The sequence below is a fragment of the Amblyomma americanum genome, chromosome 1 (assembly GCF_052857255.1).
Source record: "Amblyomma americanum isolate KBUSLIRL-KWMA chromosome 1, ASM5285725v1, whole genome shotgun sequence".
Taxonomy (NCBI): Eukaryota; Metazoa; Arthropoda; class Arachnida; order Ixodida; family Ixodidae; genus Amblyomma; species Amblyomma americanum.
Genome location: NC_135497.1, coordinates 117,319,701 through 117,334,433, shown reverse-complemented (window position 1 = coordinate 117,334,433; position 14,733 = coordinate 117,319,701). Strand labels below are relative to the sequence as shown.

Here is a 14,733-nt window from a genome sequence, read left to right as displayed (position 1 = left end):
TGGTGCCACGTTTCGGCTATCGCGTATTGAGAGTAGGTGCGGTAGACAGTAAAAATGAAACAGAAGCGCAAAAAAAAGGGATCCTTTTCTATCGCCCCTGCAAAGCAATAGTAATGAAAGAAAAAGTAAATTATCAATTCAGTACAAAAAAAAACGAATGTAATATCACAGTGCAGAATATGTTTTAGTGTTTTTAAAAACACCTGGTTTGTAGTATTCCGCAGTGAAGGATACGGAAATGAGGTGCTCGTTATTACCATTACATTTGGAAAGCCAGCAGTCACAGACAACAAGGCAAGCATAGGGGAATATTTCTTCTCTTTTTGTTTGTGATGTTCATCAATGGTAAATTAGCAATGTAATCACTTTATGTCTGAAATATGGTTGATCAGAAAGGAGAAGAAAAAAAGTGGGGCAGAGGCTTAGCTAAAGTGTTAAGCCTGGATATCTCGAAGCGAAAACCTTCGTGGCCATGCTCGTGGTTTAGCTTACAGTTTCATACATAGGGTTACAATTTGGGTATACCTTTCTAGCTTTTCCAAAACGTGTTGTCTTAGGTATACAAAGCTTGTACAATCGCTATACAAGGCTATTAAAATCTCCGACTCCCGCGCTTCCACTTCTGGGTCTTCTCCTCCTTCCATGGCGAAAGGTCAGACGACGGAGGCTAGCTAGCGCATGGCGGCGACCTGCGCTCCGCGTGACGTCACTCGGTTTCACGGTCAGACGACGGAGTCAGCGCGCTGTGGCTACGACGGCTGCGGCAGCAGCGACCACCTGCGCTCCTCGTGACCGCAATCAGTTTTGCGCATGCGCAGCTGTGGCAAATCTGTAGTGTGGCTCACGCGAAGCCCGGTGGTAACGAGCTAGTGAAGCTTTTCGCTTCAAAAGAACCACATGCCGCCAGTATAGGATCTGAGCCGACGACCTCCGTATGTCACGTACTGTGCTCTACTAACTGAGCTATGGCGGCGGTACACCCTCCTACTTTCGGGGGTATTTGTGTTGCGTGCACCCTAACCTTGAGAACAGTATGTCATCCTCAAATACGCTTTTAGAACAGAACGCGGGCGGTGAGCATTTTAACCAAATCAGTAGGATCAGAATGAGACCCTTTTCCCCATGTGCGCAACAAAACACTTCAGGGTATGCCCTCATGCTGCTAGAAATGCTTTAAGGGTGCCCTAAAGAGCGTCCTATAAAAATTTATATTTGCTTTTATTTTTTTGAGGGGGGGGGGGGGCATCTGTGAATGAATAGTTTCAGTCCCAGACAGCACAGCCGCAAATTAAACCCACAGAAATAAAACCACGCGTGGACTATTTGCTTCTGCGAGACTCAACCTCATCACTCTGCGATGGCTAATGAAAATACTATAATCCGAGAAGACACTTAAAATAAATTTTATTACTGTTTTTGTACACGGCGTAAGTAACAGTTTCATTAAACCGCTACATATTGGTGGTTCAGAGGACATATAATCGACATAACAAGCTCTAAGCGAGCGGACAATATACAAGTATGTTTTCTCTTCGTCTGCTGCCGCAGGGGTGATGTGGCCGACCGTCTGCTATGGTTGAACATAGTCCGAGCAGCAAACCGCCCATTTTCGACGATCACTCCGCGTATTACTCCACCAACGGGAGAGCGGCAAGCCGCCACGCGATTGGCTCAAATGAACTCCGCGCCTGCTTTACGCCATGACAACTGTGTTGGTTGACTCCTCCTACTCTCCGCGGTGAGTTAAAAAAAAAGGCAAGGACCAGGACGTTTATTGCAATTTAATAGAGAAAACAGCCACACAGGATAACAATTCGGCGTTTCCAAGAACGCTGGAAGAGTGTAGATCGAGTTCTCACGATAAAAAGCACAAAATCCTCTTTAGTGCACTTTCAACAGGCCCATGACAACAAGGCGGAGATTAAAAACTACGTGCGTCAGAAAAATGACAAAATCCTCGGTTTCTCAAAGAAAAGGAAATTCCTTGTCCTTTCTGCATTCCTTAGAAAATGCGAAAGTGTGCTTCACGGCGAACAGCCGCTCCAATCACCTCCTGCCAGATTTAACAAATGCTTATACCTTCCGTCCCTCCTTCACACAAGTTAAACATTCTAAGTAAGAGAAAGCTCTTAGGATATCGCTAAATATAAATATGAAAAGCTATATTAAAACGAAGGCCGTTTTAGAGCGAGGTTTAAGTTTGAAGAGACAGGATGCGACAGAATGATTGGAATATGGTGATTTTCAAGCTCTTTTAAAAGTTAATTTAGTCGCATCTAATTTTGCTAGTTCGCTGTTCCAGAAATAATGGAGGCCCCACACATTCTCTAGTGGATTTCTCAACATTAAATGACTACTCCCACGCTACCAATTTTTAAGCATCGCCGGGCGCTATAGAGTAGGGAGTTTTTGTTCTCTCCGGGCAAATCTGTAGTGTCGTTCAACTTTTAGTGGCAAAGACTGCATCACTTCTCAAAGCACAAGTCTTAAAGAAATATAAAAAAGACATAAAAATTGACAGGACGGTTACCAGTGGTTAACGCGAGATTCAGCAACTGCTGTTAATGTATTTATACTTTAAGACATGTTGTGGTAGAGAACATGCAATCTATTTCACATTTGTGTAGTTCTAGGGCGTTCTTTTTAGTTTTCCACACATGGTCGTTTTTCGTCCAGGTCTGCTCCCCAGTCCGCGGCTCTAGAAGCGCAGCGCCGCCGATGATCCCCTCCTCGGGCGGCGCGTTTCGCAGCAGATGGGCCGGGCTACAGCCCTCCGCTCTCGCCATATACCCTTCCTCCTCACTGCACGGTAACCACTTTCAGGATGGTTACCGTGGTTCGCCTCCCCACACTGTCGCCATACCCTCCTTTTCCTCCGGTTGGTTCCGCCGTTCTCACCTCCGGCTGGGGATTTCTCCGCTTCCGCCACACCCTCCTCCTTGCAAAGTAACTACATTCCGGACGGTGACCGTTGTAGCCATCCTCTGGTTACGCCATGCGGACCTACTGTTCACCGTGTTTATTGAAGTGAACAGTTGGTCCTCAAGATTAATAGGCCACCGAGACAGCCAAACGAAGGGACCCACGTGTAAGCAAGCCGTCCATATTGTTAACAAAAAAGAACGTCAGCTGTTGGGCGTGCAGCAATCTTGCTCTGAGTGTGCAGGTCGACGTGTGTATCATGGTGTAAAATGACGTGTGCGTGACACGTGTGCTGTCCGTGCGAAAATAAGAATCTGTGTCCGTTCCAATTAAACGTTGTTGAAAGTCAGAGCTCGTTGTGTGTGCTTCTCTTCTTGAGTGTCGTCTACGTTCTGCGCTGTTAGCTTCAGGATGCTTTTGAAGCACTCTTCTTGTCTGAGCGGGAAATATAACGAGGTTCTGATTATCCAGCTTTTTCCTTCGGTAGAAAAGAGCAGTTTTCTGGATGCTATCTTGCGTAGTGAAGTAAGCAAGAAAAAAATAATTAAAAGCACAAAACAAAATGAATAAAGCACAGTGAAAGGAGGAGGGGGGGGCGCCTCAGTCCTCTAGGCAACCGCGCCCACCCCTCCCTCTGACCCTTGTTCATTTTGTTCTGTGCTGTCAAGAATTACATCATCCTGCCCTTTCTCTACCGTAAAATTAGCGAAAAGTACCAAAATATCACGGACCATTTGTGATTACCAGTGGTGATTAGACTCGAATGTTCTACTTTGATATAAGTTTTAAAAATTGAGAGTTTTCGGAAGGCGACGACGACGAAATGTCAGAGGAAGGAGCAGTGACCCACTGTGGTGGCATACATCGTGGGTTAGATTCCCTGTCGTGCAATGTGCATTTAGTTACACAAGGTAAGTAAATATACACGGTCATTCAAGATTTTAAACGCGCCAAAGAAACGGGACGTAACACGAAGGGTGACGACGCGTACCGTCATGTTTGATCGGCGCATTTGAAAACAACAGTGAACCAAAACCAACTAGCCCAACAGCATATTCTCTTCAAAAATACTCGCGCACGATTTTAGAGCACGTGAAGCAACCACCTGGAGCTCGAACTCATTCTGGAACCCGCGATTATCCTCACACGTCATGCCCCTGGTGTTTCTTTGCCCCATATATTTGTATGCAGTTAGAAGAGCGGGGAGGGAAAGGTGGATTGATTTGTCTTAATAGTTCAGTGGCAATGAGAAGTCGAGAATCACGATAGCGACCGTGACGCAGAATGAGCGGAAGCCACAAAGAATGCAATCAAGGCAGTCTACACAATAAGCATATTAGGTGAATGTGTACTGGGGGCAAACCGCTGCCGTAGGACATGCACCAAAGCATTTTATACGCAGCTCGGCATAACAATAGACCGTCCGTTCTCCATAGGATAGTGCCCCATCCCCTGCCTCTTTCCTTGCCCCTGTTCGATGTGTTGTGCATTTTGTCCAATCAGATGGGTGCGTGTGACAGCGAAATGTTGCTCTCACAAGCAAAGCGCAGTTGTGACGCAGTTGGCGCAAAGCACGGGGTGCCTGGTGAAGCGAGGGGTGCACCGCCGTTGTTGTGTGCAGGTTTCATCCACGACTACTCGACGGGCCAGCTGGCCCTGGGTGCGGAGAGCCTGGTGGCGCCTGAGCGGGCCGCGGCGTACAGCCCACTGCGCGATGAGCCGCGGGTGCTGGACCTGAGCGGGCCCGAGTTCTACTCGCGGGCCCCGCTGGCGCCGCTGGTGCAGGCGGCCGCCGAGCCGCGCTGTCCGTCGAGCGAGGGCGCGCGCAGCAGCAGCCCGGCCTCGTCCTGCTCGTCGTTCGGCGCCCGCAGCACGGGGGCCGTGACCGTGAGCTACACGTACGACGCCTTCTTCATCAGCGATGGCAGGTCCCGGCGCCGCACGGCCGTCTCGGCGCTCTCGGGCCCCGCGCGGCGCCCGGCCACCGAGGACCGGCCGCGCTACACGTGCGGGGAGTGCGGCAAGCACTACGCCACCTCGTCGAACCTGTCGCGCCACAAGCAGACGCACCGCAGCCCGGACTCGCAGCTGGCCAAGAAGTGCCCCACCTGCGCCAAGGTGTACGTGTCCATGCCGGCGCTGGCCATGCACGTGCTGACGCACAACCTGAGCCACAAGTGCCCCGTGTGCGGCAAGGCCTTCTCGCGGCCCTGGCTGCTGCAGGGCCACATGCGCTCGCACACCGGCGAGAAGCCGTTCGGCTGCGCCCACTGCGGCAAGGCGTTCGCCGACCGCTCCAACCTGCGCGCCCACATGCAGACGCACTCGGGCCTCAAGCACTTCCGCTGCGCGCGCTGCCACAAGTCGTTCGCGCTCAAGTCCTACCTCAACAAGCACCTCGAGTCGGCCTGCTTCAAGGATGGCGCGACGCCCTCGCCGCCTTCGCCGGCGCTGCCGCTGCCGCCGGCCGAACACCAGCTGGGGCCCGCCATGGCCGCCGTGCTGGGCCTCGCCACCTAGACTCCCCCTTGGTTCGCCCGTCCTCCGCCGCGGGGCGCTTTCAGTTTTTCCGCCGCCGATCGCGCAACCATTACCCACACAGGCAGATAGGCGAAACATGCAAAGAAAGTAGTTGCCCCGGTGGCACTGGTAGCCGCTTCTCTCGTGTAAGTTAACTTTCAGGCGTGGAATGAAAAACGGCTCCCTTGTTTTCTCAGCTCGGATTTCCAACAGATTGTTTTCGCCGACGGAATTCTGAAGAATAAGCACTGGATTTTAAAACGCGTCTTAAGTGCATTGCGAAGCCCCGCGAACTCTTTCTGAGTTGAACTTGTGCAATTATTTCACGGTCAGCGTCTCTGACGACGGTCGTGTGTACATCTCTAGACCCAAAACGACACTGCATGTTTGCGAATTAGACGTGTCTTTGTGGCTCAGCTCTAATTGTTCACTGAACAACGACAAATACCTGGCGTTTCTCCTACAATGTGGTTAGACGTGCTCAGGCATTTCATTCACTTTTGCTGCTATGCAAACGTGTACACAGTGAATCCCTCATTTGCTACGTAGAGAAATTACTGTGGCCGTAAGGAAATTTATATCTTGCGCGAGCTGCGGTAGGTTTCATAGTATTTAGGACTTCCCGGCTATATAAAGCCTTCGTTTCTAGCGCGGTCTCAAGACTACATGCATTAGTGTAGGCGCAAGATCTAAGAAAAAAAAAACGGAAATGCATATTTTATTTACACGCTGGCACGAATACAAAACTCTCAGCGCTAACACCAAAATGAAGGCTAAAACTGCCAGAGAGCACCGCGTAGCGCAATAACTCATACTTAAAGCCATCGCAGGGTCACAGAATGATAGTTTTTGCTCTTGATATCTCTTCAATATGGTCTTAAATTCCCCACTGTGGGGAACAGCAGCCAAACTTTAAATAGAGTTAGGTTGCCAAAGGCCTAACCTTAAGGCGTTAGCTCTTTTTGCTTATTCTCGTTTCCTGCTTTATTCCTTCGCTGTCGCGTCCTTATGGCTTTGGAACATCGGTTACTGGTGACACAAAAATCCTTGAGGCTCGTACTCCTCATATTTTCCGCTATACGCGTTGCTTTGCTTGGCAACCGCAGACGTTTTCTTATCTGGGCAAGGAAAACGCGCGCCAAGTCTAGTCACGTGTTTCCGCGCAGGTGTTCAGCGACAATCGATGAAGGCAGCATGGCGTAGCTTTTCGAACGCACTATCCGTCCGTACAACAATAGCCCGCTACGCTGTAGAGCGGACAACTTGATTTCTTTGCGTTAGTTGGGTGTCGTTCTCCCCCCTCGCTGTAGTCCCCGTCTCCCGCATGCCTTCCTTAGAGCAAGAAAAAAAAAGATATTGCGTAGTAACAGTCTTCCCTTCTCCAAGTTTAGGACGTAACTTTTTATCCCAGCCTGGCGGCTTCGGCAGAAATTACAACAGATAGCAACACGATGTCCACGCGTTTTACTCTTTCAACAACCACCAACGTCACGTAGCTTGCGCAACAGTAGGGATTGTCCTTGATTTTCTAAAAGCAAGCGTTAGCGATAGATGACTTTCCGAATATCACGCATGAGTAGCCGCTGCTTTGTTTCCCTCTCTCTAAGACATTGGCTTATGCGTAGTCGCTCCCTCTTTGATACGCTGCATAAGTTCGAGGTGCGACAATTGTCCTCGGGTATATTTTGAATACGCAAAACAAAAGGAACGCAGCAGAAGAGCTTCGTCCGCTCTTCCGCTTCCATTTACGCGTCGTGTCTCCAGGGCATGGGAAAAAAAAAAGCTGTTTGTACATAACACGAGGAGGTAGAGAGAGAGCCGCGTCCTACGCTAAATGCGGACCACTTTTAAACGCCACTCAGTGAACCATTTTGCATCTCGAAAAGTATTTCGCTTGATTCAAGCAAGCCATTCGCGACTACTACTCTGACTAGAAAACATGGGGACTCCTTTTGAGCGTCCAGCTTATTCCGAAGGCTCGTTATGTCTGTGGGCTAAGGACACAGCGCTGGAACAGTGCAAACGGCCTGAAGTAACATTACGCTGCGTTCAGTTTTCATCAACCAGAATTTTATTTTCTAAATTGTTGACAGCTCTCAGCTGGTATGAATATGCCTAATTCTGGACTAATGGAAACTAGATCTCACTTCAAGTTTTTCTTCGAGCATATACCACCACTAAAATACGCCACTGTAAATGAGTAGACGGTGCGTCTGCCGAGGTTTAGTAAAAATGAATATATTCGGTGGATCAGAGAGTGATTTCCTAAAGCGACATGGTGAGCGCGTTGCAGCACACTCGGGGGTACCAGCTTCTTTTTCCTTTCGGGCAGCACTGCAGTTAACGCCCAATTTTAGACCCCATGAACTCGAGCCGGAAGGAATTAAACCGAAACAACCGGCACATGGTAACTAAGCAGGTATGTGACAACTAGTAGTGGCTGAACACATCTGACTGCTGCTCCTGAACAAAGAGGAAACAGAAGCATATATACATATACTTACGCTCTGTCAGGTGTCGCAGTCGTGTATATAACTTTGTACATAGAAACGTAGTTAGGAAACCCGTAGAAGTAGGAAGCCAGTGAGATCTATCATGAGTAACATTCAAAAAGGTGCACGCGTACATACACGAAGCACTCTGCTTCGCTTCACTAGTTTTATTGCGGACATTTTCGCCTGTGTAGAAACAAACTTGCTTTACACTGAGCGGAGACAGTGGGACGCAGCCGTCAACCCACGTTTCCCCGGAGCCTCCCCATGACGGATTGCGCAAAAAACAACAACAAAAAAACTGGTGCTAATCGCGAATGCAAACAAATAGAGGGACATCAAATCGCAACCCTAAAGCTGCGCCCACGAGACAATTCCGTCAAGCGTAGCTGCATATTGGCGCCAGCTTTCGATTGCGGAACTTTTTTCCGCGCCAATGCGCTTCATTGGGAAGTAAACGCCAGAGGGCGTGCGTTCAAAGAAGTTCTATCCGCGAGAAGTAACACGGCGGATTCGAAAAGTTCAAACAGTTAGCGTGAAAGGCATTGGCTACTAGCTGCCGTGTTATTTTCCACAGTGGAGTGCTCTATTCGGACCGACGAAATTCCTCTTCCGGTATAAGTACCTAAAGCTTATTCCTCTGTCTCCGTGGGGCGTTTGCACGTAATTCTGTCAAATTTCTATTGCCGCTATTAGCGGCCCTTAGTTTTTTGTTCTGGTGTGAACGTCGATCAGTGCAGGAAGAAATTTTGCTTGTGCGTCAGATGGCATTATCCTCCTAGTAGGTTATTTACTGCCCCCACTTTTGCGACCATGTACTGCTCCCTTGTACCGTCCATACTGTAGCAGTGCTCGCGTTTCCTTTTCCGTTAACACTTTCTTCCAGAGATCACTGCTTGACTTCTCGTTCTGTCAATAGCTCAGCTTTTTAGGACATCGCAAGCGTTAAGTTCGTGAGTAATAGGTTGTTCTTTGGCAAATGTGCTATTTTATTCACTGTTTCCCGAAAAAAAAACATTGCCGCTTTGAAGCAATAAATATAGAAAATTTGTTTAAATCTTGCAATATACACGAGTGCATGTCAGTATTTTAAAGGCAGTAGTTCGAAATATTTACTAGAACTCCTCATCTTAAACTCTCGCGACAACATATTTAAAAGCTATTGTATACGTACACATCTTAACCAACTAAGGCGAAACCTGAGATGCTAAACGGCGATGTGCTCAGGGCTGCGAACAGGCCACAAGAAACACTGTGTCATCACAAACTTGAATACTTCGTGAGTCGGTAAAATTTTTTTCAGTGTTGTTATTGCGCTCAATAGGCCTCGGTCGTAGACCATGGCTCCACGTTTCAAACGAACTACATTGCGTCAGCTGTCGACGTCTCGGTATGTGGCGGAACGCAATCTGTGTGGTGTACTGTAGAGTATCAGTGTCGAGGTTGACAAAGGTGTGCGAATGGCTGAGTTTCAAGTATAATAAGATGGGGCAATAAGATCATTATAACAGGATGTCTTTTAAAGGTACTCGAAGTGCAAAATAATGAAATATAAGTGCGTCTATGTGCAAGAAAAAGCTCCGGAAACAAATTATTCTGGCTGCTGTGAGACGCCTGAATAAAGCGTCAGCCCGCTGTACTCCTCGGCGGCTCACCGAAGCGTAACGTTGAATTAGAATTTTCTGAGAGTTGAATACGGCAGCCCAGCGTAATTAACACCATGTTCCTTCCACAGCTCTAGAAGTGCGGCGTCTGCTCTATTGTGCGATGCTCATGCTTGCGTTGACTTTGACGAAATAATAACGCGTGCTCTTGAGCCAATCATTAAGAATGCCTGCTACGCAGAAGAGGACGCAGCAATAGGGCGGAACGAAAGCCTGTTTAAAAAAATAAAAATGTATCAAGGACATAGCAGAGACACCCATTATGGCGAGCATGGCTTCTAACCTTAAGCTAACACTGCGGACTCACTACAAAGTATCGTGCTGAGTAGTAACGTAACTGCAAGAGAAAAATGTGCGCCCAACAAAAGTTCGGGGGCGGACAGACAGTGTGCACGTGAGTACTATGTGATACTTACCTTTAATCTCGAAACTAGACTACATCCAGGCGTTAGCGCACTTTAGTCGTAGTTGAAGGCGCCCCATGGAGAGAAGGATTGAGCCTCAGACGAGGTGGCAATAAATGTGCATAATCCCCAAGTGCGCGCTCCAATACGAGCTTATTATCGGCCCACCTTAAGCCGCGTTAGCGGTGGACCAGCATTCGCACACCTTTTCAGGCCTACTGTACCAGGTGTAGTCTAGTTGGCTTAGCAATAACGCGACTAAAATGTGCAATCTTCGTGAGCGAAGTGCACTAAAGACGCGCTATATAGACATCACGTAGTCTCCTATGCAACGCTGGAAGAGAGACGAGCTGTTGAACACGCTAGCGTGTCCTCGCCCCTGGTTGCCCGGCCGTACACACGGAGGCCCTCGCGTTTCCTCCCGGGCCGTGTTCTTGTTCAAATCTGCAACGACCGCTGTCTAGTTTTGAGTGTTACTGATGCTGCATCTGACTCTCTAGAACATGCCCTCCTGATGTTCCGCGACGGAATCCCCGTCTCCGCGGTCCCGTAGTCAGTGTCAAGCGTGCTCCGACGTAGAGAAGCTAGGCCGTAGTGCGATAGGCGTGCCTCGTCGTTCTGCAGTCGCTGGAGAGGAATTTTCTTTCGACCCGCCGTCGGAGCTAATCCCTCCGGCTCTAGACAGCTTCCCAACTACTGTCGTCTTGCCAGAAAGCAATCGACATATTCGAACAGCAATAATACAATGTACAGCTGCCCGCGCAACGTGACGCGATGCGTCTCTAGTAGGCCGTAGGCGTAGCGGGGCGCTCGAGGCTTGGGCCTCCCGCGCGGTTGTGTATAGCCCTCGACGCGTACGCGCCACACTCCCAGCAACGATGTATACAGCTGAGACAGCAAGCGGAGTGATAGGAAACGCTTTGCTTTCTTCGCCACTGTACAGATGGTTATACAGACACTACTTTATACTTCAAAGTAGAGACAATCGAAATAGTATTGTGTCCGGTGCAGACAAGGATGTATTGTGCGGTTTATGCTTTGTACAAAGCGCATCGTAAAGCTTGTGATTTCTTCCTTGTTTTTGTAAATACGTGCAAGGATGTGTGTGTTTCTTTCTTCGTGCTTGTGCCAGCGCGCTTTCGTGCTCTGACTTATCTACTCGCCAATACCGTTCGCCGAAGTCAGCTGTTATATACGTAGCTCACTGGAGTGGTGATCTAATGTGCATTCACAATCTCGTATACTTGACGGGCTATGCTCTTGCGTCCTTCTACTACTTCACCATTCACAACTCCTTCGCTAAGAATTGGTCGGAAGAACGACTTGAAGTTATTCACTACAACGCCCACGTCGAAAACTCGAGCCTGAATTGCTAAGCTGTTTCCAGTTTTTGTATATGTGCCTTGCTGAGTCATACGGGAGTGGCAGCTGGGGCCAGAAAAGAAAGTAAAACCTGTGGAGAAACGCAAAGGTCATGCGCCTCACTCAGCTGTCTAATTTTACGGAGAACACTTTTCGTACTATATTTCAGACTTTCTCATTTCACATTGGTACAAAGCTTCGTATCAAGAATAAATTTTGGGATAACAAAAAAAAAATTGTAGCGTACTATTCCCGAAGACTTCCGCACGCCCTATAACGGAAGATTGGTTTGTGACTGGCCGACTGTTTTTCAGTGGGTATTCACGACTGAAAGCGAAACGGCATCTAACGAATTGGCGGATTTCGAAGCTGCAGGAACAACCGCGTGTAATCGTGTAATCGGTCCTTTAATGCCAATATAACAGTACGTGAGCACATCAGTCTGCCACTGCGTAGCGAAAACAACGCTACGAGTGAATGTTCAAACAATGCCGCAATGTGTACAGCTCAAACGAGTCTGCTCAGCTTGACCTGTTCGACCACATAGGCTAAGGAAAGAAACTGGAAGCGTTGATTACGTGGCAAAACATACGATACAAGAACGAAATTTTAACTGCACTGAGTACAATACTACCCGATATTTGGAAAGAAGACATCAACACTTCGACGACGCTATTTTTAGGATGCTGAATAACAGTTGTCAAGGGGGTGTTTATGAGCGGAGCGTTATACATCAGTGTCGAAAGAGCGGTTGTATATGTAGTTGTTCTGCTCTGCCGGCGTTGGGTGAATGAACGAAGTAGTAAGGATGTGGTACAAGCCTAGTCAAGTCATTCTGCGCGCTTAAACGTGAACTGATTATACAGAGCGCTCTGCCGCTATGACGCTAACATCGCTCTTTGCTGTTATAGATTTGACGAGTGTATATGGTTTAATAGTAGTTAGAAAGTGTGCGAGTGTTACATAGAGCACGTCCCTACATTTTGTTTTTCTTCGCGCAATTGTTGAAGTCAAGAGACAACGCACTGAGGCATTGTAGCTTGATAACATCTTGAACGCTAGCATCTTATGAGCGGCCTGAAAGTCCGTACGGAGGGCGCGGAACTGCGAAATCATTAGACAAAAACACATTAATGTGAGGGCAATTCTTTTAAGAAGAGCACATCTTCAACTGGGCTATTTTACAACGGTGCATTTCAGTTCAAGAAGAAAGGCGTTTTCATAATTCATATTTTTCAGCGCCAGTTGTACCTTCCTGAGAGGATTCCAAAGCAACATGACAAATGAAGATCATTGGCTAATCATTATGAATATCCCTTGTCAGGCTAAAATGTACGCGGCAGCCAATTAATTATATTAGCCTGAGCTGTTGAACGCTTCATCGGTATGAACAAGTAACGTCTTACTGAAAAAAACTATGAGAGTAAATTAAAAAAGGTCACATGCAGTCTGTTGATACAACAAGACATTTTCTTATAAGGTATACTCAGGCTAAATAATGGAAGTCACAGAGGTACAGTGTTAAGCTTTCGTGCTTTAAAAGCAGCGGCAAAAACATTTAGGGCGCAAAACATGGCTGTAACATTAAGCGCTGCCGGGTTCTCCTGTATCGTACAGAAAGGCAAGATGATTGCAGCACAAACGCACTACTTATGTGCAGGCAATACAAAGTTATTTTTATATGCTGCCTTACAAAAAGGTTTAGCTTAAAGCGGGTTTGACGAAATGAGGAAAGTATGTCGCAGGAAACAAGCGCAATATGAGGGTTCTTCAGGTTAACAAACATCTTCCAATGCCTCGGAAGGCGGAAGGTCAGCGAAATATAGTGCTCTTGGCTATGTACATATGGCTTTCATAGATCACCTGTCTATTTAAAGCAGTCATTGCTTAACCGTTGTTCGTGATATTATTTGGTCAGTCGTAAAAGCAAAATACAGAACGGCTTGCAATCGCTTTTGAGCCTTGGATATTTCGGGAGGCTCGCATTGAACCGGCTATGTACAAATTCTAGTCAACACGCTGTATATGAACGCGCAAGCAATACGCACATAGCTGCGAAATAAATTAGTCGGCCTTCATGCTCGACGCTTGTTTCGTGCACCAACAATAATCCTTCATTGTGTTCACATGCTCTCCCTTGTTTCACGAAAGCATCTTGCATTCATGATGCCTGCCGCATGTCTCTCTGAGCAGCATACAACTCTTGCTGTTATGGTGAGCTCGAAGTGCTGGTGTCCATAAAAATAAATGCCGACTTTTTCCAGCAATAATTACTGATGTATTTACCATACATCTACCTGTTTGAGAGCAATAACTGCTGCTTCTAGAGCTTCGAATCCACACAATCTGATGCGTTTCATTCTTTAAGGCTCAACGCTGGCTATGCATCGACGAGGATTGGGCTAATAGGCATACAATCGTTATTTTGTCGTTGCCCCCGCAAAATGTAGGTGCTGCAAAATAAGACTAAGCAATAAGGCAGCTTAAAACCTGCCAAATCAGCGAATTCTTCATTACAAACGTTCCTCTAGTAGTGTACTTCTCTCGTCAACGCTGCATGATATTCAATTGTACTTCTGCTGTAAAAGATTATATTGCATGTGTAGCAGTGCACTGTATAAAAACTAAATTCGTCTAGTTTTTACTGTAGGTGCATGTCTATTAACGAAATGTAACGACCAGGTCGCACTGTTTCCGACCTTCGCTTCAGGTTTGACATCAACGAAAACCCTTCACGTGGAGTTTTGATGCATGCTGTCGGCTGAAGTTGCTCTTCAGACTTCGGCTCTTTTGTGTCTATGTCCACGCCAGTATTAAAAGAAGTGCTAATAAAAAAAAAAGTTGGTGTTAGCGTGTTGAGAGTTGTTTTCAAGAGAGTTCAAAAACAGGCTTGATGTGTACGCGATCTCTAACAGCTCTGTCAATATTGAGCATCTCAAGCAGACAAATGTATATTTATTGCAAACGGATCTACACAAGTTCGTATACGGTTTAAGTTGCATTGATTTTGAAAAAAGTGTGGTCAAAGCTGTTCAAGAAAACAGAGGCTTAGCCATAACTGTGAATCCGAAGGTTTTTGCATACTTGTGATTCACAAAGGGGAAAACGACGCATTATACAACAGTTAGTCAGCCCCCAAGTAACATAGAAAAAGAGATGGTGGAGTGCGAGTATTGAACTCCAAAAGAAAAACAAGAAAAAATTACCGACGAAATTTAAAGCAAAAATTAAACCTTCCATGCTTCCTCCTAACTGGCTATCCACTGCTTGTGGAATGTTCCGAGAGATCAGCGCCGATAATCTCTTAATTTAATGGATATTTTTTTAATTGATAATTTTTTTAAAAAAATTAATGATAACAGATAAATT

At 47.0% G+C, this 14,733-nt stretch overlaps 1 protein-coding gene across 1 annotated transcript in view; it reads left to right on the top strand.

Annotated features, from left to right (window-relative positions):
• LOC144113526 (transcriptional repressor scratch 1-like) overlaps positions 1 to 11,581 on the top strand; it is a 39,704-nt gene extending 28,123 nt beyond the window's left edge. The window contains exon 2 of the mRNA XM_077646641.1: positions 4,544 to 11,581. Coding sequence (XP_077502767.1) covers positions 4,544 to 5,442 — 899 coding nt within the window. The 3' untranslated portion in view covers positions 5,443 to 11,581. The remainder of the gene's footprint in view (positions 1 to 4,543) is intronic.
• The last annotated feature ends 3,152 nt before the right edge of the window (positions 11,582 to 14,733 follow it).